This window comes from Myotis lucifugus, unplaced genomic scaffold, assembly GCF_000147115.1.
Source record: "Myotis lucifugus unplaced genomic scaffold, Myoluc2.0 scaffold_578, whole genome shotgun sequence".
In the NCBI taxonomy this organism is placed as follows: Eukaryota; Metazoa; Chordata; class Mammalia; order Chiroptera; family Vespertilionidae; genus Myotis; species Myotis lucifugus.
In genome coordinates, this window is record NW_005871626.1 from 443,268 (window position 1) to 465,257 (window position 21,990).

A 21,990-nucleotide genomic window follows, 5' to 3' on the forward strand; every position below is an offset into this window, starting at 1 on the left:
GGGTCCCAGCCCGGAATGCCCGGCCGCGCGCATTGGAGTCACCAGGTAGCCAGACCGACTAGATCCCCGAGCAGCGCGCTTTACTGAGCAGAGGTCGCTATTCCCCGAGTTTATCTTTACTGTTTATGCATATGGCCGGCCAGTGTGGCTCAGTGGTTGAGCATCGACCTATGAACTAGGAGGTCACGGTTCAATTCCTAGTCCGGCACCCCGGTTGCTGGCTCCATCCCCCATGTGGGGCGTGCAGGAGGCAGTGATCCATGATTCTCTCTCATCATTGATGTTTCTCTTTCTCTCTCTCCCTTCCTCTCTGAAATCAATAAAAATATAATTTTTTTTAAAAAAAAGAGAGAATAAAGTTCCAGGGCAGAAGAATAAGCCAAGTGTCCTGGACTCAAAGGGAAGGAGCCATTTATTATGCCTCCGGTCGCTAGGGGGTGCTGCGCGCGTCACTGGAGCTGGGTGTGACTGGGATTCCCAGAAAAGGGGGCATTCCAGGCAGCGCGGGCAAAGGCAGGAGATGCAGTCAGTGGTGGCTCAGGAAACGGCTGGAGGTCAAGAGACTCCTGTGCCAGATGAGGCTGGAAAGATTGAAGAGAAATAATGACAAAAACTCTGAAGAAATGAGTCGGTAGTAGGCCAGAGTTCACTGACGTGTGGGTTCTCTACGACCACTAACAGTGAATCACGGAAAGAGAAATGTATGACCTTTCCCGTTTCTTCGGATCTTTTCAATTATACCATTTAGTAGCTGTGTGACCGTGAGCAAGTTATGTTACTTCTCTGTGGCTCAGTCTCCTCATCTGTAAAATGGGAACAATAATACATAATGTGAACCTCCTAGGGCAGTTGTCAAGGCTTGTACTTAAAGGCTTGTACATGTCAAGGCTTGGGAAGGTGCTTAGCATGTAATTTTAAAAAATCAATAAAAACATTTTTTTTTAAAAAAAAAGAAGTGTGCATAGCATTTAAAAAAAAAAAAAAAAAGGAATGGCCCTAGCCAGTTTGGCTCAATGGATAAAGCGTCAGCCTGTGGACTGAAGGGTTCCAGGTTCGATTCCGGTCAAGGGCACATGCCCAGGTTGTGGGCTCGATCCCCAATAGGGGGTGCGCAGGAGGCAGCCGATCCACGATTCTCTCTCATCATTGATGTCTCTCTCTCTCTCGCTCTCTCCCCCCGTCCCTCCCTCTCTGAGATCAATGAAAATATATTTTAAAAAATAAACATGTGGGTGAAGCGAAGAATAAGGACGATTAATGACACAGCAACGGTAAGTTAACACTGTGCGTTGAGGCACGGATTGTACGTGTGGCAGCTTTGAATTCAGCCTGTGTGTCCGGTTGCTGTTTATCTTCAGAGTTCCAGCTGGTGTTCAGCACTGGACAGCATAATCGTGAATTTCAGAATTTCTGTAACTTTAATCAGCCGACGAGACTGGAGTTTTGCCCGCCCATGTTTCCCGTTACAGATGACCGCCAGGGCTGCTCGCGGGGACAATGAGCCGCTTCAGGGAATAATATAACAATGTAAATATCTGAGCGCTCCCAGAAATCCAAGGTCCTGTTTGCACCCTTGAAGATAGGCCTCCTGAAGCAAAGCCACAGAGCCATGACCTTGGACCCGAGATAGGAAGGTTGCTCTTCCACGTTGGGTTGCCATTTTTACACATTTCGTCCTGTTCCGTTCGGTTTTATCTGTCATTGACTGGACTCTTTTCAAATCCGATCACTAATTCTTCAGACCCTGCCAGACATATTAAACAGCGGACACAAGACAGAGATGATTAAACAACAGAGCATGATATTTAGTGAATAAATGAGCTATGTTTACTTTTTATTAAGTGCCAGCAGCTCACTAGTCACATGAGAAAACACACAGTAAATTGATGTTCCTGACCACACTGTCCAATTCGTGGACTCATGGGTCCCCGTCGACTTTTACTCTGAACGGATTTACTCGGTAATGCTGTTTAATCGCCATGAAAACCGTGGTTTCCTGCACACCAGCTCTATGTGGGGGATGTAAGGTCCCTAAACTAGACTGGGACACACAGCGAAAGTCAAACTTACACCACGGACCTTTTCTGTATCCCTGTGGTCTTGTTTCAACCAATGTTTCTGTGTGTGTGTGTGTGTGTGTGCATGTGTGTGTTAAAAATATATTCTTATTGATTTTAGAGAGGAAAGGAGAGGGAGAGAGAGAGAATAAATGGTGAGAGAGAATCATGGATCGGCTGCCTCTTGCGTGCCCCCCACTGGGGATCGAGCCCACAACCCATGACCGGAATCAAACCATGACCCCCTGGTCCATAGGTCGATGCTCAACCACTGAGCCACACCGGCCGGGCCTCGCTGTTTTTAACAGCTATGTTGTACCCACAGTGTGTTGTACCGTAATTAGGATTTGTAGTTCAGCCCTTGGCTTTGGTTACTTTCCAGGATTCTGAAGTGATTGATTTCAGTTGCTTTGCCTGTATTTTCTGTTTTTGTGGGCGAGTGAGTTTACCAAGGCCCTTACTCTGTGACTGCAGAGGTGATTGCCCGAGGATCTATTTGAAGGGACATTTTTGTTTCTTATTTTGGGGGAGGGGACATGAGGTACTCTCTTAATGTGGAGGTGAAGTCCTCCTCTATTTCTGAGAAGTTCTTTCGTTATCATTTAGAATCTACCTCGGGTTCCATTATTTCTAATCTGTTCTCCAGGGACGCTCATTTGTAAAGAAGGTTTAGAAAAAATAATTTAAAAAATAAGTAAGTCGCCGACAAAACACACACACACAATACACACTGACCTTCACGAGACATGAGCAGTGTCATCTGGGAACAGTGGCCCTGTCATTTGGGGCGAGCTTTCTGGAGTCCGGAATCCACCCTTTGTGCAGTCTTTTCCTGCTTTGTAAGACCAGCAAAGGTTCTGCCTTTTACTGTATGAGGAGCAGTGTTCTGGTGCCACCCAGTGTTACAACTGAGTAAAGACCACTCTGCTTTAAAAAACATTTCTTTTTTTTTTTTCAATTGATTTCAAGAGGAAGGGAGAGGGAGAGGGAGAGTTAGAAACATCAATGATGAGAGAGAATCATTGATTGGCTGCCTCCTGCACGCCCCCTACTGGGGATCGAGCCCACAACCCAGGCATGTGCCCTTGACCAGAATCGAACCCATGAGCCTTCAGTCCGCAGGCGACGCTCTATCCACTGAGCCAAGCCGGCTAGGGCCAGAGATAGATTTTTATTTACTTATTTACTTACTTATTTTAAATCTTCCTTGTTAAAAGTATTACAGCCCTAACTGGTTTGGCTCAGTGGATAGAGCATCGGCCTGCGGACTGAAGGGTCCCAGGTTCGATTCAGGCCAAGGGCATGTACCTTGGTTGCGGGCACATCCCAGTAGGGGGTGTGCAGGAGGCAGCTGATCGATGTTTCTCTCTCAGCGATGTTTCTAACTCTCTATCCCTCTCCCTTCCTCTCTGTAAAAAATAAAATATATATTTTAAAAAGTATTACATATGTCCCTTCTTTCCCCAGGGACCTCTTCCAGGCCGCCCCCGCCCTCACGCCCCCTAATAGGAGGAGGGGCTCACCCTGGGCAGGGCTGAGCGCGATGGGGCGGGCGCTGGGCGGAGCCTCTGGAGCATCCTCCCAGCCGCCGCGCGGCGCATCATGGGAAAATCCTTCCTCCTGCGGACATGGCGCTCACCTGCCCGGCGGCGGCGGCAGCAGCCGGCTCTGGCGCCGCAGTCCGCGCGTCTGGGCAGCAAGGCGGTTCGGGCTTCCGTGGTGGGGCGCGGGGAGGCGGAGGGGGCTGCGGAGAAGGCGGGGGCGCGGCCCGGCGGCCCTGGTGTTAGAGCTGAGCGCGCCCTGGGCCTGGGAGCGGCGGGCAGCGGGGCCCCCACCCCCGGGCAGCAGGCATGGGGTCCCAGGTGCTGCAGCTGCTCCGCCAGGGCGTGTGGGCCGCGCTCACCGGGGGCTGGTACCACGACCCCGAGCACAGCAAGTTCACCAACAGCTGCCACCTGTACCTGTGGCTGTTCCTGCTGCTGCTGCCCCTGGCCCTGCACCTGGTGAGTGGGGCGGCCTAAGGCCGGGGAGACAGGATGGAGGGGGGACAGGGTGGAGGGGAGACAGGATGGAGGGGAGTCGGGTTGGAGGGGGGACTGGATGGAGGGAAGACAGGATGAGGGAAAAAGCTACCAAGCCGGTGGGTCTGCCTCCTGATGGACAGGGCTGGCCCTGATACTCAGAAGGTGGGATGGGGAAAGTCCTCAGGAATTTAGGAGGGAAAGGGCAGGGGAAAAGGGGGACCGGGGCTCACTGGCAGAAAAAGAGGTGGAAAGGACTTTGGGTGCACGGGCGTCATGACGGATTGTGGTGCTGGATGTTAGGATGAGTCAGCCTCTGCTGGGAGCTGGGGAGTGGGGGGCCTGTGCTGGGCCTCTTGGCTGGTTAGTGGGGGGCAGTGTTGGATGTAAATATTCTGCACGGTGGCCCAAAGGCAGAATGAAGTGTTCAAACCTATTGAGTCATTGACTTTCTCCCACTCGCCTCCCTTCCCGTTTTGCTTTAAGGAGACAGGTTCAGTTGGGGAGCGGCTCAACTTGACACACCACTGTGTTCAGAGACACCTGCACAGATAGGATCACGGGCACATCTAACGTTGTTCATGCTGAGTGGGGCTTGCCGGCTTAGTAGGGCTCCCACAACGGGGTGCCTGCTGAGGGACGACCTGCATGACCTTCTGAGGCACATTGGAGACACCTGCTGGAAACAGCGGTTAATTTGAAAAGCCCCATGTCTTACTGACCTTTACGTGCCCAGAATCGAATTTCGATGTGCCTATTGGAAGGTTTTATTCCAAAAACATAATTTGACCGTGGCTGGGCAGTCCAGCCGCTGGGTTAAATTGTGGGTCCGCCTCCCACGAGTTCTGTGGCCTTGGGGGTTACTTACCCTGTCTGATACTTTTCAGTTTCTGATCTCAAAAGCGAGAAAAATCACACTACCAGATGTACAGTGTTTATTTGGGGGCTTAAATGAGATGCCACTCGCAAAGCCATGGATCTGTCTGGCTTGACCTGGAATTGCACGCGGACCTGGTTTAAATGTCTGTTTGGCTACTTATTAGCTGTTTGACCTGGTAATTGGTCCATCTAGGGCCACACTCTTTTTTGTCGTTGTTGTTACCCTCGCCCGAGGATATTTTCCCATTGATTTTTAGGGAGAGTGGAAGAGAGAGGAAAAAGACAGAGAGAAACATCGATCGATGTGAGAGAAACACATCGATGGGTTGCCTCCCGCCCATGCCCTGACCAGGGCCCGGGCCGGGGAGGAGCCTGCAAGCGAGGTATGTGCCCTTGACCGGAATCAAACTCTGGTCCATGTGCTCTATCCACTGAGCCAAACCGGCTAGGGCTGTTAACTTCTTTTTCGGTTTGTTCAATGTACAAGAACGTGGGCCCAAAATGATATCTGCTGCTTGCTGACAGCCGGGGCTTACTCAGAGTTCTGTGATTTGAGGGGCCTGGAACCTTTCTGGGTGTTGCACAATTTTAGCTTGAGTGTGCTCCCTCCACGCAGCCCACTGTAGGGAGAATTCACTGTAGGGACTTGGACTGTGTACGTTAAAATTGTATTAGTACTTAGCTCTACACCCTAGAGTTGCCTTAGCTTTGGTTGATATTGTGGAAAATTATTTATTCGCATCCGTAAACACTATATGTATGAGAAATGCTCAAAACACACCCCCCAGCTCACTTCGGCAGCACATATACGAAAACTGGAACGATCCAGAGAAAATTAGCCTGGCCCCTGCACAAGGATGACACGCAAATTCGTGAAGCGTTCCATTTTTTTTTTTAAACAAAAACAAAAATACACACCCCCAAACAGTAAGCCAATTTGGATCATCTGGAAAGAATTCCACTTAGATTTTATTATCGGCCTCGTGCCCTTTTGCACAGACCGAACGATGCAGTTGTCATCAGAGACATTTAAGCTTTGATTTATTACACGTGTTCTGTACTTAACCTGTCTGAGATAACGAAGGTCCCGGCCATGACTGACCCTGAATGAGTTCTGACGGCGCCTGGCTAGTGCTTACCGATTGTGTGACCTTGTGTGAGTCACTTCACTTCTCCACTTTTGTTTAAAAAATATATTTTTATTGATTTCAGAGAGGAAGGGAGAGGAGGGAGAGAGAGATAGAAACATCCATGATGAGAGAGAATCATTGATCAGCTGCCTCTTGCACTCTCCCTCCTGGGGATGGAGCCCGCAACCTGGGCATGTGCCCCGACGGGGAATCGAACCTTGGCCTCCTGGTTCATAGGTGGACGCTCAACCACTGAGCCACACCGGCCGGGCACTTCTTCTGTTGTATCACCTCTGAAATGGGGATAATGGGATTCACTTAATAGCTTTAGCAGCTGCGCCCAGGGAGAGGGCCTGGCCACGGCCATCTAGAGAATGATGGGAAAATTGAGAATGTTAGCCGAGGTCCTGGGGTTCCCATTGTGTCCAGGTCTCTGGCCTTCCCACCGACTGGTGCTGCCCGAGCTGCTCCACACGAGAGCACGTGAACCCCCAAAACAGTAGAGGCACACAGAGTGGGGCCTGGTTATCCCCTGGCAGCTTGGTCAGAGGAAGAGCTGGGCCCTGGAAAAAATGGGTGGAACTTTCCCATTCTCCAAGCCCCCAGGCAGGGCACGTCCTCTGTGATTTTCACACCGAAATCTGTCCTCTGGGTGCTGTAGCTACATTTCCTTCCCTTCCCGCCAGACTTGCTCTGTTCCCACTTCTCCTTTTTGGTTCAGCCTCAGAGACTCGCTTTGTCAGCAGCCACTTCGTTTCTAATTATAACGAAGTGGGAGAACCTGTCACTGTTGGCGTAGCACCAGCTATAGAGTGAGCGCTCTGTGCATAGCAGCTGTTACTGTTATAGTCTAGCCACTCCCCATTTGGGTCCGTAACTAGTTTTCCTTAGGTTTTGTATCTTTTTTTAAAAAAAGATATTTTTATTGACTTCAGAGAGGAAGGGAGAGAGAGAGACATCAATGATGAGAGAGAATCATTGATCGGCTGCCTCCTGCACGCCCCCTACTGGGGATCGAGCCCACAACCCGGGCATGCGCCCTTGTCCGGAATCGAACCCGGGACCTTTCAGTCCGCAGGCTGACGCTTTGTCCACTGAGCCAAACCATCTAGGGCTGTTTTCCTTCCTTTTCTTTTTTTATAAATATATTTTATTGGTTTTTTACAGAGAGGAAGGGAGAAGGATAGAAAGTTAGAAACATCGATGAGAGAGAAACATTGACCAGCTGCCTCCTGCACATCCCCTACTGGGGATGTGCCCGCAACCAAGGTACATGCCCCTGACCGGAATCGAACCTGGGACCCTTCAGTCCGCAGGCCGACGCTCTATCCACTGAGCCAAACCGGTTTTGGCTCCTTTCTTTTTTTAAAAAATATTTTTATTGATTTCAGAGAGGGAGGGAGAGATAGAACCTTCAATGATGAGAGAGAATCACTGATTGGCTGCCTCTTGCACAACCCCCACTGAGGATTGAGCCTGCAACCCAGGCATGTGCCCTGACCGGGAATCGAACCATGACCTCCTGGTTCATAGGTAGATGCTCAACCACTGAGCCACGCCGGCCGGGCTAGGTTTCGTATATTTTGGCCACCTCTCCTTACACTCCCAATTCTAACAAGCAAGATGCCTTTGCATGAAGTATGGTGAATGAGGGACAGGTGGCCTTCCCCCAAAGGCACTCTTTCCTGGCTCGGACTTGGGGACTGGACGTCAGCCCCCACTTGACCCCATCACCTGGAGGCCTCTGAGTGGGAGCAGCCGGCTCAGCCTTGCGTGGCCGACGGGCCAGCCCGCATGGATATGGTTCCTTTGCTTACTGCTGGGCACGTCGCTGGTCCTCAAAGGGCACCTCTCGTCCTGGTCAGCCCTCGAGTTTGTACTCATCTTCTTCCTAAGAAAGGCCTTTGCGCCCTCACCGGTGTGGCTCAGTGGCTAGAGCGACAGCCTGCAGACTGAAGGGTCCTGGGTTCGATTCCGGTCAAGGGCACATGTCTGGGTTGCAGGCTCGATCCCCGGTGTGGGGTGTGCAGGAGGCAGCCGATCCATGATTCACTCTCATCATGGATGTTTCTATCTCTCCCTCTCCCTTCCTCTCTGAAGTCAATAAAAAAATTATATATTTAAATTAAAAAGAGAGAGAGAGAAAGGCCTTTTCTGCCATGGAAGGATGTGGTCCATACTTTCCTTCTCTGAACTCGTGTGCTGGTCCTCCCAGCTCCGGGGGCCTCCTTTATGCTCACCTTCTGATGCAGCGTCCGTTGCAGTTTCTCTGTCATTCACTTGACTCTGAACTTGCTGCCTCCTGCCCGCACCTGCCTGAGAGAGTGGGGTTTGAGGGAAGCAGCGGGCGATGCTGAAAGGCTTTACTCCCGGCCCGGCCTCCCCTTGGCCGTGCAGACCCGGGCCTCCCACGGTTCTTTATTTGTCAGTTTGAAGTAGGATACGCCTTTTTGGTCCCCCGTGGAAGCGGTTTATTCTCACTGGGGCACCGTGCTATTCATAGCCAGTCCTCGGGGAGCCAGTATTGATCTCTCCAGGCTGCTCAAGCGATGGAGAGTCATACCCATCAGTTATTAATAAGCCTGAAGTGGCATAAAGTGGTGCAGTCACGTGGAAAACAGTATGGCGGGTCCTCGAAAAATTGAACAGGCCCGGCCGGCGTGGCTCAGTGGTGGAGCGTCGACCTGTGAACCAGGAGGTCACGGTTCGATTCCCGGTCAGGGCACAGGCCCGGGCTGCGGGCTCGGTCCCCCGTGGGGGGCACGCAGGGGGCAGCCGATCAGTGATTCTGTTTCATCATGGATGTTTCTATCTCTCGCTCCCTCTCCCTTCCTCTCTGAAATCAATAAAAATATATTTTAAAAAAATTAAACAGAATGACCATAGGATCCAGCAGTTTCACATCAGATTATATATCCAAAAAAAAAAAAAAAAATGAAAGCAGGGTCTTGTGTAATCAGCCCAAATGTCTATTGACCGATGAAGGGATAAGCAAAATGCGGTACATACACCCAGTGCAACCTTGTTCAGTCTTTTTTTTATATTAAATATATTTTTATTGATTTCAACGCAGCATGGACTCTGTCAGAACCTGAGGAACTTTAAGAAAGACTTTGTAAAAAGACGAAAAGGGTAGCAGCTCTTTCTCCTCAGGTAGCGCAGGTGGAAAAGTTCTAAGAATGATCCTTTGAAATCTTGTCCAATTTATGCTCCATAAATAGTCCCAAAGTGCTTGCAGATTTCAAAGAAAGATGGTCCTATAAGCAAGTGACTTTCTCCTTTCTTCTCTCTTCTTCAGGCTCTTCCTCCCAACGCCGTCACTGTATTTCTCTACTGCAGTTCAGTGACTATATTCTTCGCAATAATCAAACTGGTCAGCTACCGCCTCCACCTCATGTTCGATGAAGGAGAAGCGATTCAGCGGAGGCCCTCCGGAAAGAAAGAGAAGCCCAACAAACACAGAGAGACCCACAGCGAACACATACCGAACCACAAAACCCCGAGGTAGCACGGCCGACTCACGCATCGGCTCACCATTTAAATGTTTTCATCTTGATTACAATATATTTTTTTCATTGATTTCAGAGAGGAAGGGAGAGGGAGAGAGAGAGCTAGAAACATCCATGATGAGAGAGAATCATGGATCGCCTGCCTCCTGCACACCCCACACTGGGGATCGAGCCCGCAACCCGGGCCTGTGCCCTGAGCGGGAATCGAACCGTGACGCTCACCCACTGAGCCACACCAGCCAGGCACATGTCTTATTTTAAAGTCATGTTTATTACTCTGTCTTAAAAACTTAATTTGCATACAGTGATTATGACGAAATGGAGTCTCGGGAAAAATTGTCCGGGGACCAGTACGGAAAGTGTCATAGTTCTGATGGCTAATTTCACTGCTCTCCTGTTTCTCCTGTTGGGTTAGCAATAACCAGCTGACTAGCAATGGCAAGAAGGGAGAGGCCGACCGGAGCTGCTGCACGCCCCCCCTGCGCTGCGGCTCCCAGGGGCAGAACTCCGGCTCTCACCGCTCCTCCGGGCTGCTGGTGAGTGTGGGCTTCCTCGTCCCACCCTCGGTGCCGGGTGCGGAGCCCGCCGGGACTGGGCGCGGGCGCACTGTGATTGAGCTTACATGCTCCTCGCTGTGGACCCTGGCCCGTGAGCCTGTGGAATAGCACGTCTCGGAGCGAGGAGGTGACCTGGGGCCGTGCTGGGACCGTAGGAGAGACACCCGGTCGTGTGTTGGGAACACCCACCGGTCCGGCCTGCCACTCTGGCCGGAAGAGCCCATTGTAGACCTTCACTCCCCCTCCTCCTCTCCCTTCTCCTGGAGTCAGCTCCGCCTCTCCACCTTAATCCACCCCTGTCTGTTAGAAGGTCAATAAATCACCCTTTTTAAAAAATATATTTTTATTGAATTCAGAGAGGAAGGGAGAGAGGGAGAGAGAGAGACATCAATGATGAGAGAGAATCATTGGCTGGCTGCCCCCTGCACGCCCCTTACTTGGGATCGAGCCTGCAACCCGGACATGTGCCCCGACCGGGAATTGAACGGTGACCTCCTGGTTCATAGGTCAATGCTCAACCACTGAGCCACACTGGCCGGGCATAAATCACCCCTTTTCTAGATTAATTTTATTGGGCTCTAGTCACTATAGTATAAAGTAGGACATTATTTCTTCTCCGTATGCTACATTCTTTTTTTTTTTTTAAGAAAACTCAAATTTTTTAAATTATTTTTTTATTTTTATTGATTTCAGAGAGGTAGGGAGAGGGAGTGAGAGATAGAAACGTCAACGAGCTGCCTCCTGCACGCCCCACACTGGGGATCGAGCCCGCAACCCGGGCATGTGCCCTGACCGGGAATCGAACCCGGGACCCTTCAGTCCGCAGGCCGACACTCTATCCACTGAGCCAAACCGGCCAGGGCCTATGCTACATTCCTGCACGCGCCTCCTCCCTGCTGGTTTACAGCCCAGGGATGACTGAATGGCCGTTCGCTAGAGAAGGCCCTTTTATCACAGCGCAGTGGTCGGAGGTGGGTGTCTCCATGCGGATGATTTTGCGTTTTTTTTTTCTGCTGTCCATCTGATTGGAAGCTTAAGCAGCGTCGCTGAGAAGGGCAGTGGCTGCTGACTGCCTGGAAGTGGGCAGTGAGCTGAGTCATGTATTGATTTTCCTTCTCTCCTTTACTTAGGAGTTGCCGGCACAGGAAACAGTGGAAGATCTCAAAGGTAGAGTGTCTGTGGTCATCATTTAATATTTTATCTCAGCACCATCCTCCGAGAAGTGAAAAACAATGTCGTCAAAGAGAATCCCCGTGAAATCATTGGAAATGCGAGCTATGCCTCAGACTGCATAGTTATAGTTTTACTACATTTCTTTTACTCTTCATTTTTTTAAAAATATATTTTATTGATTTTTTACAGAGAGGAAGGGAGAGAGATAGAGAGTTAGAAACATCGATGAGAGAGAAACATCGATCCGCTGCCTCCTGCACACCTCCTACTGGGGATGTGCCCGCAACCCAGGTACATGTCCTTGACTGGAATCGAACCCGGGACCTTTCAGTCCGCAGGCCGACGCTCTATCCACTGAGCCAAACCGGTTTCGGCTACTCTTCATTTTAATGATTTCTCATTTGAATCTGTATGTCACGTCTGCATTCAAAGTGTGATGTTGTATCGGTCATATTTCATTGTCCCTTCCCCAGTTTGGTCCTCGTTCCGTAGGGCGCGTCATAGCAGGCGTAAAGTAGAGTAAGCGTATCATCAACATACAGACGTGAAATTGGCTCAACCACCGAGCCAGGGTGGCCGGGCCCAAACAGGTAGTTTAACCCGTCCCCGCCTGGCTCCCAAGGCCACAAAACAGCAGAAGCTAAACAAAGTCTGAATTATTACATATTTTTTCAGTATAGAGATTTCAAGAATACTTTCGCGGCGAAGGTGATATTTTTCAAATAAGCGTCCATTCCCTTTGGCGCTGGTGCTGTTATTAGTTCTGTTGTTGTCAGGTTTTGGCCCGGGCCATTCTCCATCCATTTCCAGCGCGAATAAAGTTGCTGTTGTTGTTGATGGCAGGTGTCATCCTGGCAGAAGACCAGCCTGCGGCACCCGTGTCACCCACCCCACCTGGCGTCAAAACGGACGGCTCCCCTCCTTCTAAAGCCCCCGTGCCGGGAGCCGGGACCCTGCCGGCCGTCCCAGCGAAGCCAGGCGTGGCCGGAAGAGCCGACAGAGGGAGGGGCGGAGGGGGCAGGGGGCAGCCCCCTCTCCGCCACCGGTCGGAGGGCGGCCTGGAGGAGAAGGCCTCCCTGAGAACAGGCGTTTCCTTCCAGCCGTGGGGGAGCGAGAATTCAGTCCTGACTCCGGAGCCCGGGAACGATGCCCAGGGCTCGGCCAGGGAGCAGTCGGAGAGCCTGAGCCGCAGCTGGCCGCAGTGTCACGCCGTCATCACCGACCCCGGGCACCCGCCGGGGGACGCTTCCCGGCAGGCGGACCCGCCCTTGAACCTGCAAGGGGACGTCTCCAAGGGAGAGGTGGCCGTGACTCTGATTGACACCTCTGAGCCCGGAGACCCGCTGAGCCTGCACGAGCCCATTAAGATCGTCATCACCATGAGCAGCGCCCGGGGCTCCGTGACGGACCTGGAGAGCTCGCTCCACCTGCAGGGGGTCGGCCCCGGGACGACCGGTCTGCCGTCCGGAACCCCGCCGGCCACCCCGGGGCGGGCCGGTCCCCCACACGTGGAGCCGAGGGTCCCCGTCATCACCCTCGAGCTGTCTGAGGACGGGGACCAGAGGGCGCCTGAGAGATGGATGGTGGAGGCCCCCTCTGCCCAGCGCACCGGCTGGGAGTCCGGGGACCAGGGCCATGCCACCGAGGCCCGCAGTCCTTCCCCGGGACGCCCCTGTGACTCGGCGCCCCCCGAGGGCGAGCGGGGAAGGGCCGGCCAGGCCAGCCTCGACCCCTCGTCGTGCAAGAGCAGCCAGGAGAAGCGACACGCCCGGGTGCTCAGCGTGGACAGCGGCACCGAGGTCTTCCTGAGCAGGAGCCCGGCCGAGGTTGGTCCCGAGAAGGAGAGAGCCATGCCCACGTCCAAGTCCGACCTGGAGGCGAAGGAGGGACAGATTCCCAACGAGTCCAACTTCCTGGAGTTTGTCTCCCTGTTGGAGTCCATCAGCACCGCCAAGGTGGGGGCGCCCGGCCGGAGGCGTGGCCCCCCGGAGCCGGGCAAGGACGGCGGGCTTCCCGGAGGTGAGTCACCCCGGGGCAGGCGGGGTCTCTCCGTGGGGTCTGCCTCTGTGGTTTGGTTTTGCGCGTAGTGGGACCACCGCCGGGCGCTGGGATTTGCTGAAGGTGCCGGCCCTGAGCGGCGGCACCTAACCGGTGCCTGCCTCCTGGAGGGACCCAGTCTACGTTAGCTTGGAAGCTTAGATTGGAGAACGCGTGAGGGGGAAAGACGGATCCGTTTTTAACATGGGAAATGGGGCCTCGCTCCAGAATGGCCAGGTTTGTGGAGGTGACGGTTTTCGTCCGGTGCTGCCCACTTGTGCCTAAGGAACCTGAGTGCGTGATGCTCAGCCGGGGGAGCCAGGGTTCCGGGAGCGATGTCAAGGGCGTCCCTGCATCATCTGCACGGGAAGCAGATGTGCTGGGCGACGCCTACATCATGCCTCCCACACATACGCTGTTTTCAAATACATTTCAGTGGTTCTCAACCTTCTGGCCCTTTAAATACAGTTCCTCATGTGGTGACCCAACCATAACATTATTTTCGTTGCTACTTCATCACTGTAATGTTGCCACTGTGATGAATCGTCATGTAAATATCTGATATGCAGGATGGTCTTAGGCGACCCCTGTGAAAGGGTCGTTCGACCGCCAAAGGGGTCGCGACCCACAGGTTGAGAACCGCTGGTTTAGGTATTTACGTAGTCAACCAAAGGCGTATTTATTTATTTTTTATTTTATTTTTAAAATATGTTTTATTGATTTTTTACAGAGAGGAAGGGAGAGGGATAGAGAGTTAGAAACATCCATGAGAGAGAAACATTGATCAGCTGCCTCCTGCACACTCCCCACTGGAGATGTGCCCGCAACCAAGGTACATGCCCTTGACCAGAATCGAACCCGGGATCCTTGAGTCCGCAGGCCGACGCTCTATCCACTGAGCCAAACCGGTTAGGGCCAAAGGCGTTATTGAAACGCACTCTGAATTCACAGGAGCCATTTAGATTTTCTCTCTACCCTTCGTTTCGGTTTGGGTAACTTATTTCCATGTGCTTGCACGTGAATTTCTCATTCAATCTTACATGAACACGTCAAGCCATGCTTTGCAGATAACGGCTCCCAGGAGAGGAAGAACGAAATCCCTGAAAGCGGACGCAGCGCCAAGCACGGGAAACCGGACGTGCAGAGTCAAGAGCACGCCAGCCCCAGCCCCGCGCGCACGGAGCCCGCCAAGGTCACGGCCCTGTAAGGAGAACTGCCTTCTTGTCTAGCTGCGCACGGGGGCCCGGCGAGAGGCGGCCTCGCTCGCCGGCCGCGCCCTCTCATGCTTGGCCGAGGACGAGGCGGCGTCCCCTTCCTGCCAGCGTCTGAACCTGGCGTGTCTGTTAAGTTTCCAGGGCAACCGGCAGAGACGGATCATCTACAGGGTCACGTCCCAGCAAGACAGCTCCGTCTTGCAAGTCATCAGCGGGCCCGAGACGTCCGTGCAAGAGGAGAGCTCCGGGGACGCCATGCACGTCTTCATCGACGAGCACGGTGAGCCTTCGGCGCGCGTCCCTCGTGAGGAGGGAGGGGCAAGCGGGCGGCTTCGGTGGGATCCCACCTGGTCCCTTGGCCTGAGCACGAGGCTTGGGGACAGGGAGACGAAGTCCTACAATGGTTCACATGGAAGGTTCTTAGAACGGGGCTCGCTCTCTCCTGCCCCAGGGCCTTTGCACTCGCTGTGTCCCCGCGCCCACCATGCGCTGTTCACCCTTCAGATCTCACGTCCAGAGAGAGCTCCCCCGGCAAACGGTTCCTGAACGCCCCGGACCTGGTCGGGTCCTGCTTCGTGTTCTCCGAACACCCTCTTCTCTTCTTTCTTGGGTCCTCTTACAGCTTGTAATTCTTTACCGACTTACAATCGTGTGACTAAGGGCATTTCCCCCCTCACGGTGGTAAACTCCAGGAAGGCAATGGCCAGGACCTAGTCAGCAATTTTGGATAGATGTTGAAAATACAGCCTTGATATATTTTGGTGCCTTGTTATAAAAAGGATTTAACATGGGAGAAAGGGAAGGAAGGAAGGAAGGAAGGAAGGAAGGAAGGAAGGAAGGAAGGAAGGAAGGAAAGATGGATTATCAGAGAAGTACAACAAGATGGATTAACTTGCACATTCTGTGGAGAAATGTAAGGAATGGACCTAGATTGCCAATTTAAAAAAAAATGTGTTTATTGATTTTAGAGAGAAAGGAAGGGAGAGGGAGAGAAACATTGATGTGAGAGAGCAACATCGATGGGCTGCCTCCTGCACGCCTCCTCCTGGGGACCGAGCCCACAACCCGGGCGTGTGCCCTTGACCCGGAATTGACCCTGTGACCTTTTGGTGTCATGGGACGACGCTCAACCCACTGAGCCACACTGACCGGGGCGCAGTTTTTATTCAAGCAGCTCAAAATGCGTCCCCTCTAACTTGGAAACGGTATAAGCCGAGATGACCCATATACAGATCATCGCGCGTAATATTCTTTGCCGAAATGTTGTGTTTTTACAGGAGAAATTCGATCCTGCTATTTAAAGTCTGGAAATCAGAAAGATGGCCCTGCCCCGCCCCAGCCATCAAGTCACGACGGTCTCTCTCCGGCCGGGTGAGTGCGCTCCGCGTTCAGGGTTGGGAGCTATCGCGTGGCTGCTTCTGACTGTAGCCGAGGTGAGGATGTGGATGTGCTTGGCCACTGGTAGGTGTCTAAGCGTGTGGGTTACGTGTGAAAAAAAGGAAGATCTGGCCTGGTCCCGGCGTGGCCCAGCGGTTGAGCGCCGACCTATGAACCAGGAGGTCACGGTTCGCTTCCCCGTCAGGGCACACGCCCGGGTTGAGGGTAGCTGGCAGGGCAGGGACTCACATTCCCAATGACCTTGGAGAGCAGAGACCCTGACCTCGGGCAGGTGGGAGCCCTTCGGAGCACGCTCACGACCCACTGTCTGGGGTTTTAAGGTGGTTAAGTGCCTTCTGTCCTCCCTGCTAACTTGTGTCCCAGCATTTTGGCCTCTACAGCATTTTTACTAGTACAGGAGGCACTTTAATATTATAATCCCTGGGCCTGGCTGGTGTGGCTCAGTGGATAGAGCGTTGGCCTGCCGACTGAAGGGTCCCGGGTTCGATTCTGGTCGGGGCGCATGCCTGGGTTGTGGGCTCGATCCCCAGGAGGCAGCTGATCCATGATTCTCTCTCATCATTGATGTTTCTGTGTCTCTCTCTCCCTCTCCCTTCATCTCTGAAATCAATAAAAATATATTTAAAAAAAAAAAAGATGACCGTGGGCAGTTGAGGGGTTCCTACCTGCCCGATGCCGTGCCCTCTCCTCTGCGTTTCCGTGGCTGCCCTCAGCGCCTCCCCCCTCCACCCCGCCCCGCAGTCCTTGCTTGGTTTTCTCACACCTTCGAGACTCAGTCTTCACCTAGGCAGGAGGTGTGAGGGTGGGAGGTGTCCGAGGCCGCTTCTGGGTAGACTCCTGTCCTTGGAGTCACCTCCTCTGCCCCCCTGGGAAGAAGCCCTGATGCAGTGGGGTTCTGGGGTTCTGGGTTCCGCTCTGGTGGTCACAGCCCCCGGCGGCCACTTGGTGGCGCCCAGACCCCGTGCTGGCTGCCCCGCCCGGCTCCCCCTCTGCTGTTCCTCCATCTCAAAGGCACAGATGGATGTCGCTGACCTCGGAAAGAAGAGCTGTTTGCAGACTGTAAAACAAGAATCCCTGTTAAAAGTCTAAATAAGAGGCCGGAGGTTTCAAAACGGGGCTGCTTTGTTGAGATGCCCTGCACAGTGAGCACTGGGCTGACTCTCATTTCTGCCCTGTCCCCTGGGTGGCCTGCTCCCAGGTCAGGCCCGAGACAGCTTGAGACACAAGACAGAGTCAGCAGGGATGCGAGGCCCATCCTCCCTCCTCCCCTCCTTCCCTCCCTCCCTCCTTCCCTCCCTCCCTCCCTCGGGCTGGCGAGGCTGTGATTTCTGAGATCTGGCGAAGATGAAGCATTTCAGGTGTTTATTTCCACATCAGTGGGAACATACAGAAGCAGAGGTATTTTGATTACTTGCTACTTGGAGAAGCGTAGATGGATGAAACCCCGGGAGTGCAGTGTGGTGGGATGCCGTCACCGTCAGTGTGAGGCCCAGCTCTGCCCGTACAAAAGCGCACCTTTCTGCCCGGCCGGTGTGGCTCAGTGGTTGAGCGTCGGCCTATGAACCAGGAGGTCAGGGTTCGATTCCAGTCAAGGGCACAGGCCCGGGTTGTGGGCCCAATCCCCAGTGTGGGGCGTGCAGGAGGCAGCCGATCCATGATTCTCTCTCATCATGGATGTTTCTCTCTCTCCTTCTCCCTTCCTCTCTGAAATCAATAAAAATATATTTCAAAAAATAGAGAACACGAAGGCTGTCACCCCAGACGGCCCTGGGGGCCCAGGCACGCCGACAGCCCGGGCGATTGTCCCGGAAGAGGCTCTGCACACACATGTCCATCCTCCTTCCTGGCCTCACTGCCCGCGTCGGGGGCCCCAGCGCCCCCCGCTGTGTGTGACAGCCGCGACCCCAGGACAACAGGAGAGGGTAACCCAGCTTCTGTCTTGCCCCCAGAGATGCTCCGGTCAGCTCCTCCAGCACCAGCTCCGGGAGCCCCGACCCTTCCTCGGGGGACGCCTCGGTGAGTCCGCTCCAGCAGCAGCTGCTGCTGATGGTGGCGCAGAGGACCCAGCCGGACGCCCCCCGGGTAGGTCCCCCTGGCTGTGCAGGAGCCTCGTGGAGGCAGACGTCTGGGCCCCGTTTCCGGGGGGAGGCCTGCGGGCCACATGCAAATACAAATATTGTATTTGTTCCCGTTTTGTTTTTTTACTTCAAAATAAGATCTGTGCAGTGTGCATAGGAATTTGTTCGTAGTTTTTTTTTAAACTATAGTCCGGCCCTCCAACGGTCTGAGGGACAGTGAACTGGCCCCCTGTTTAAAAAGTTTGAGGACCCCTGTCTTAAATGACGAGGTGCCTCTACGGCAGCAGCAGGTCGGTGTGAACCGTCTCTCTCGCTTCTCTCCGGGTCTGGCAGCATCAGAGTCAGGACCTGGAAGCCTTGTCCTGCTCTTCGGCCCCAGGGAAGTTCAACCGCGATCAGTTCTACAAGTTCCTCATCTTCCCCGGCAAGTGGATCAAGGTCTGGTACGACCGCCTGGCCCTGCTGGCGCTGCTGGACCGGTAAGGGGCCGAGCTTGCAGGCGCGTGGCCGGGCACATGTGCACGCCTGTCAGGGGGACACGGTCGCTGAGGTTCTCGGGAACACGTGCAGGCCGCACACGTCTGTGCTGCAAACCTGTCAGAGCAGTGAGATCCGGACAAGGACAGACATGGTCGCTTAGCAATTAAAATGGGAGAAGTGAGCCCAGGTGTGAAGGCGCGGAGAGAGCTGCCCGGCTGGCGGGGTTCTGTCTGCTTGGAGGACGCGGGGTTCCCTGGTGACAGACAGACACGCCCTCCGTGTCCCCCCTCTGCTTGTACCTCCCCGCCCCGCACAGGACAGCGGACGTCAAGGAGAACGTGCTGGCGGTCTCGCTCGTGGTCCTGGTGTCGCTGCTGGGCTTTGTGACGCTGAGCCGCGGCTTCTGCAAAGACCTGTGGGTGCTGCTCTTCTGCCTGGTGATGGCCAGCTGCCAGTACTCCCTGCTCAAGGCAAGCCCCCCGCCCCCCCCAACCCCCTCACTGTGCTCGCGGGAGCCCGAGAGGTGCTGACACAGCCCCTTCTGATTTGTGTTCCAGAGCGTCCAGCCCGACCCCGCCTCGCCGATCCACGTAAGTGTCCAGGGAGACACGTTGCTTGTCTTGTCTGCGTGGGTTGGAGACAGGGAGTGGCCAGTATCTACTCCAGTGGTTCTTAACCTCTGGCCCTTTAAATACAGTTCCTCATGTGGTGACCCAACCATAAAATTATTTTCATTGCTACTTCATCACTGTAATGTTGCTACTGTTATGCATCGTCATGTAAATATCTGATATGCAGGATGGTCTTAGGCGGCCCCTGAGAAGGGTCGTTTGACCGCCAAAGGGGTCGAGACCCACAGGTTGATAACCGCTGATCGACTCAGCAGGCAAAAGAGAGCCCGGCTGGCGTGGCTCAGTGGCTGAGCATCGACCTATGAACCAGAAGGTCACAGTGTGATTCCCGGTCAGGGCACAGGCCCGGGTTGCGGGCTCCATCCCCAGCGGGGGGCGTGCAGGAGGCAGCCGATCCATGATTCTCTGTCATTGTGGATGTTTCTCTCTCTTTCCCCCTCTCCCTTCCTCTCTGAAATCAATATATATTTATATGTATATGAAAACAGTCCACCTGGGGCTTTCGGTGATTGATTCGCCTGTGAAGGAAGGAAGGAAGGAAGGAAAGGAGGGAGGGAGGGAAGGAGGGAGGGAGGGAGGAAGGAAGGGGAGCAGGGAACTGTTATTAGCAGGTGCGCTGAGGGGCCCAGGCAGATAACGGCGACTCACATGCATGTGCTGGCGGCGATCTCCGAATTGTTCGGGGACCCAGATGCGTCCGGGAAGGGAGATGAAGCGTGAGGGTGGCGAGGGCAGCCTCTCTCTCAGGGAGCCTTGGGTTTCGTCTCAGAAATGACAAATGCGAAGCCAGGGTTCCCACGCCCAGTAAACGAGGTGTGACGCGGCCGACCCCAGACGGTGTCTCGCACTTGTTCACGGCCAAAGGCTTCCAGGTCCTCGAAGGTCTCATTTTTAACCTTTTCGTGAAAGGGGGCCCCAGGGCCGGCGGGAGGGGGCGACCTCATCACGTGTTTCTTCAGCGGAGCAGGCGCTGGTGTGTTCGTACACCGAGCAGTTCTCTGTGCCAACCCGTTCACTCTGCTCTTCGCTTGATGAGAAACGCATTCAGGTTTAATTGGGCTTTAGTTTCCTTTTTTTAAAAATTATATTTTATTGATTTTTTACAGACAGGAAGGGAGGGAGAGAGTTAGAAACATCGACCAGCTGCCTCCTGCATACCCCTTACTGGGGATGTGCCTGCAACCAAGGTACATGCCCTTGACCGGAATCGAACCCGGGACCCTTCAGTCCGCAGGCCGACGCTCTATCCACCAAGCCAAACCGGCCAGGGCTTTGCTTTCCATTTTTTAATGCTGAGACGGTATTCCCACACCCATTAACCTATGACCTACGCGGATCCAAAAGGAAATTTCACACGCGCGCAGCTATTCCTTGAAGACCGAGCCGGGACTCGGGGCCCAGTCTCGCCAGCCCCCATGGACAGCCCGCCCCCTCCCCCTTCCTATTAAAGGATGGTCTCGGAATAGGGCCGCTGCCATGACAGCGGCAGCGGCGATTTAAATTGCATTTCTAAATATAACACGTTCGAGGCAGCGGCTAAAAATTCACGTCTGAAACCCTATCACTTTCATCTCTGCCTGTTATACGCAAAGGCGTTCATGGATTGCAAAGATATTCTCCCTACCTCATTTTTAAAAAATATATATGTTTTTATTGATTTTTAGAGAGAGAGGAAGGGAGAGGGAAAGAGAGAGAGAAACATCAGTGATGAGGGAGAACCATGGATCAGCTGCCTCCTGCATGCCCCCTACTGGGGATCGAGCCTGCAACCTGGGCATGTGCCCTTGACCGGAATCGAACCTGGGACCCTTCAGTCCACAGGCCGATGCTCTATCCACGGAGCAAAAACAGCTAGGGCGTAGTCTCGCTTTCAAAGACATAGGAGAAGGAAGACCACACGTGCAATTCTATTTCCTATTAACAGTGAAGCTCAGAGTAGACCACGCAGTCTAAGTTAGTGGTCTAAACTAGTTGATAACGGTTTAAGCTAGTCTTGCACACGAAGAACAATGCAAGGGAGCCTTCACTGTTAGGAAAGCATTGAATGAGATCTAGATTGTATCCAAAGATGCTAATTAAAATTTCGGGTAAACTTTCGGAATCCGAGAGGTCAAACATGCTTTTTGATATTCTTATTTGGCAGAATCAGCATCCTCCCCCCCCCCCTTTTCCTGGTGTTTCCCATGTATAAATTATTGGGGGGGGGTGTTTTATGGTGTAAGTCGTCTTACATGGTACTAGAGGCCCGGTGCACGAAATTCGTGCATGGGGGTGGGGTTGGGGGTGGTCCCTCAGCCCGGCCTGCACCCTCTCGCAATCTGGGACTGCTGGCTCCTAATTGCTCACCTGCCTGCTGGCCTGATCACCCCTAACTACTCTGCCTGCCTGCCTGATTGCCTCTAACTGCTCTCCCCTGCCTGCCTGATCGCCCCTAACCACTTCTGCCTGTTCCCGCCACCGTGGCTTTGTCCGGAAAGTCGTCCGGAAGATGTCCAGTCTAATTAGCATACTACCCTTTTATTAGTATAGATAAGCAATTGACTGTGAGAATTTTGTCACTTAATCAAAAGGAAAGGTGCCATCCAGACACTGTGTTTGTTTTCTAGGGACACAACCAAATCATTGCATACAGCAGACCAATCTATTTTTGTGTGCTGTGTGGCCTTCTTTTGCTTCTCGATGCAGGGGCCAAAGCCAGGCACCCCCCCACCTACGTCGTGTACGGCCTGAAGCTGTGCTCCCCGGGGTCACTCCAGTCCGCCAGGGACTTCCTCCTGGGTGAGCGCCTCCGAGGGGGTGTGGGCGGGAATGCGGGGGAGCGGGGG

General features: G+C 53.5%; 1 protein-coding gene and 1 non-coding gene across 2 annotated transcripts in view; both read left to right on the plus strand.

Moving 5' to 3' along the window:
- Positions 1–3,907: 3,907 nt before the first annotated feature.
- The window catches only part of PCNX2 (pecanex homolog 2), a 55,229-nt gene continuing 37,146 nt past the window's right edge, over positions 3,908–21,990 (plus strand). The window contains exons 1-13 of the mRNA XM_023745755.1: positions 3,908–4,060; positions 9,386–9,591; positions 10,012–10,132; positions 11,284–11,320; positions 12,170–13,345; positions 14,431–14,566; positions 14,712–14,857; positions 15,855–15,948; positions 17,925–18,057; positions 18,387–18,532; positions 18,850–19,003; positions 19,091–19,123; positions 21,772–21,943. Of these exons, the coding sequence (XP_023601523.1) occupies positions 3,908–4,060; positions 9,386–9,591; positions 10,012–10,132; positions 11,284–11,320; positions 12,170–13,345; positions 14,431–14,566; positions 14,712–14,857; positions 15,855–15,948; positions 17,925–18,057; positions 18,387–18,532; positions 18,850–19,003; positions 19,091–19,123; positions 21,772–21,943 (2,707 nt within the window). The remainder of the gene's footprint in view (positions 4,061–9,385; positions 9,592–10,011; positions 10,133–11,283; positions 11,321–12,169; positions 13,346–14,430; positions 14,567–14,711; positions 14,858–15,854; positions 15,949–17,924; positions 18,058–18,386; positions 18,533–18,849; positions 19,004–19,090; positions 19,124–21,771; positions 21,944–21,990) is intronic.
- LOC111823593 lies at positions 5,745–5,849 on the plus strand. Its single transcript, XR_002826660.1, has one exon. It is a non-coding gene; the product is annotated as a U6 spliceosomal RNA (small nuclear RNA).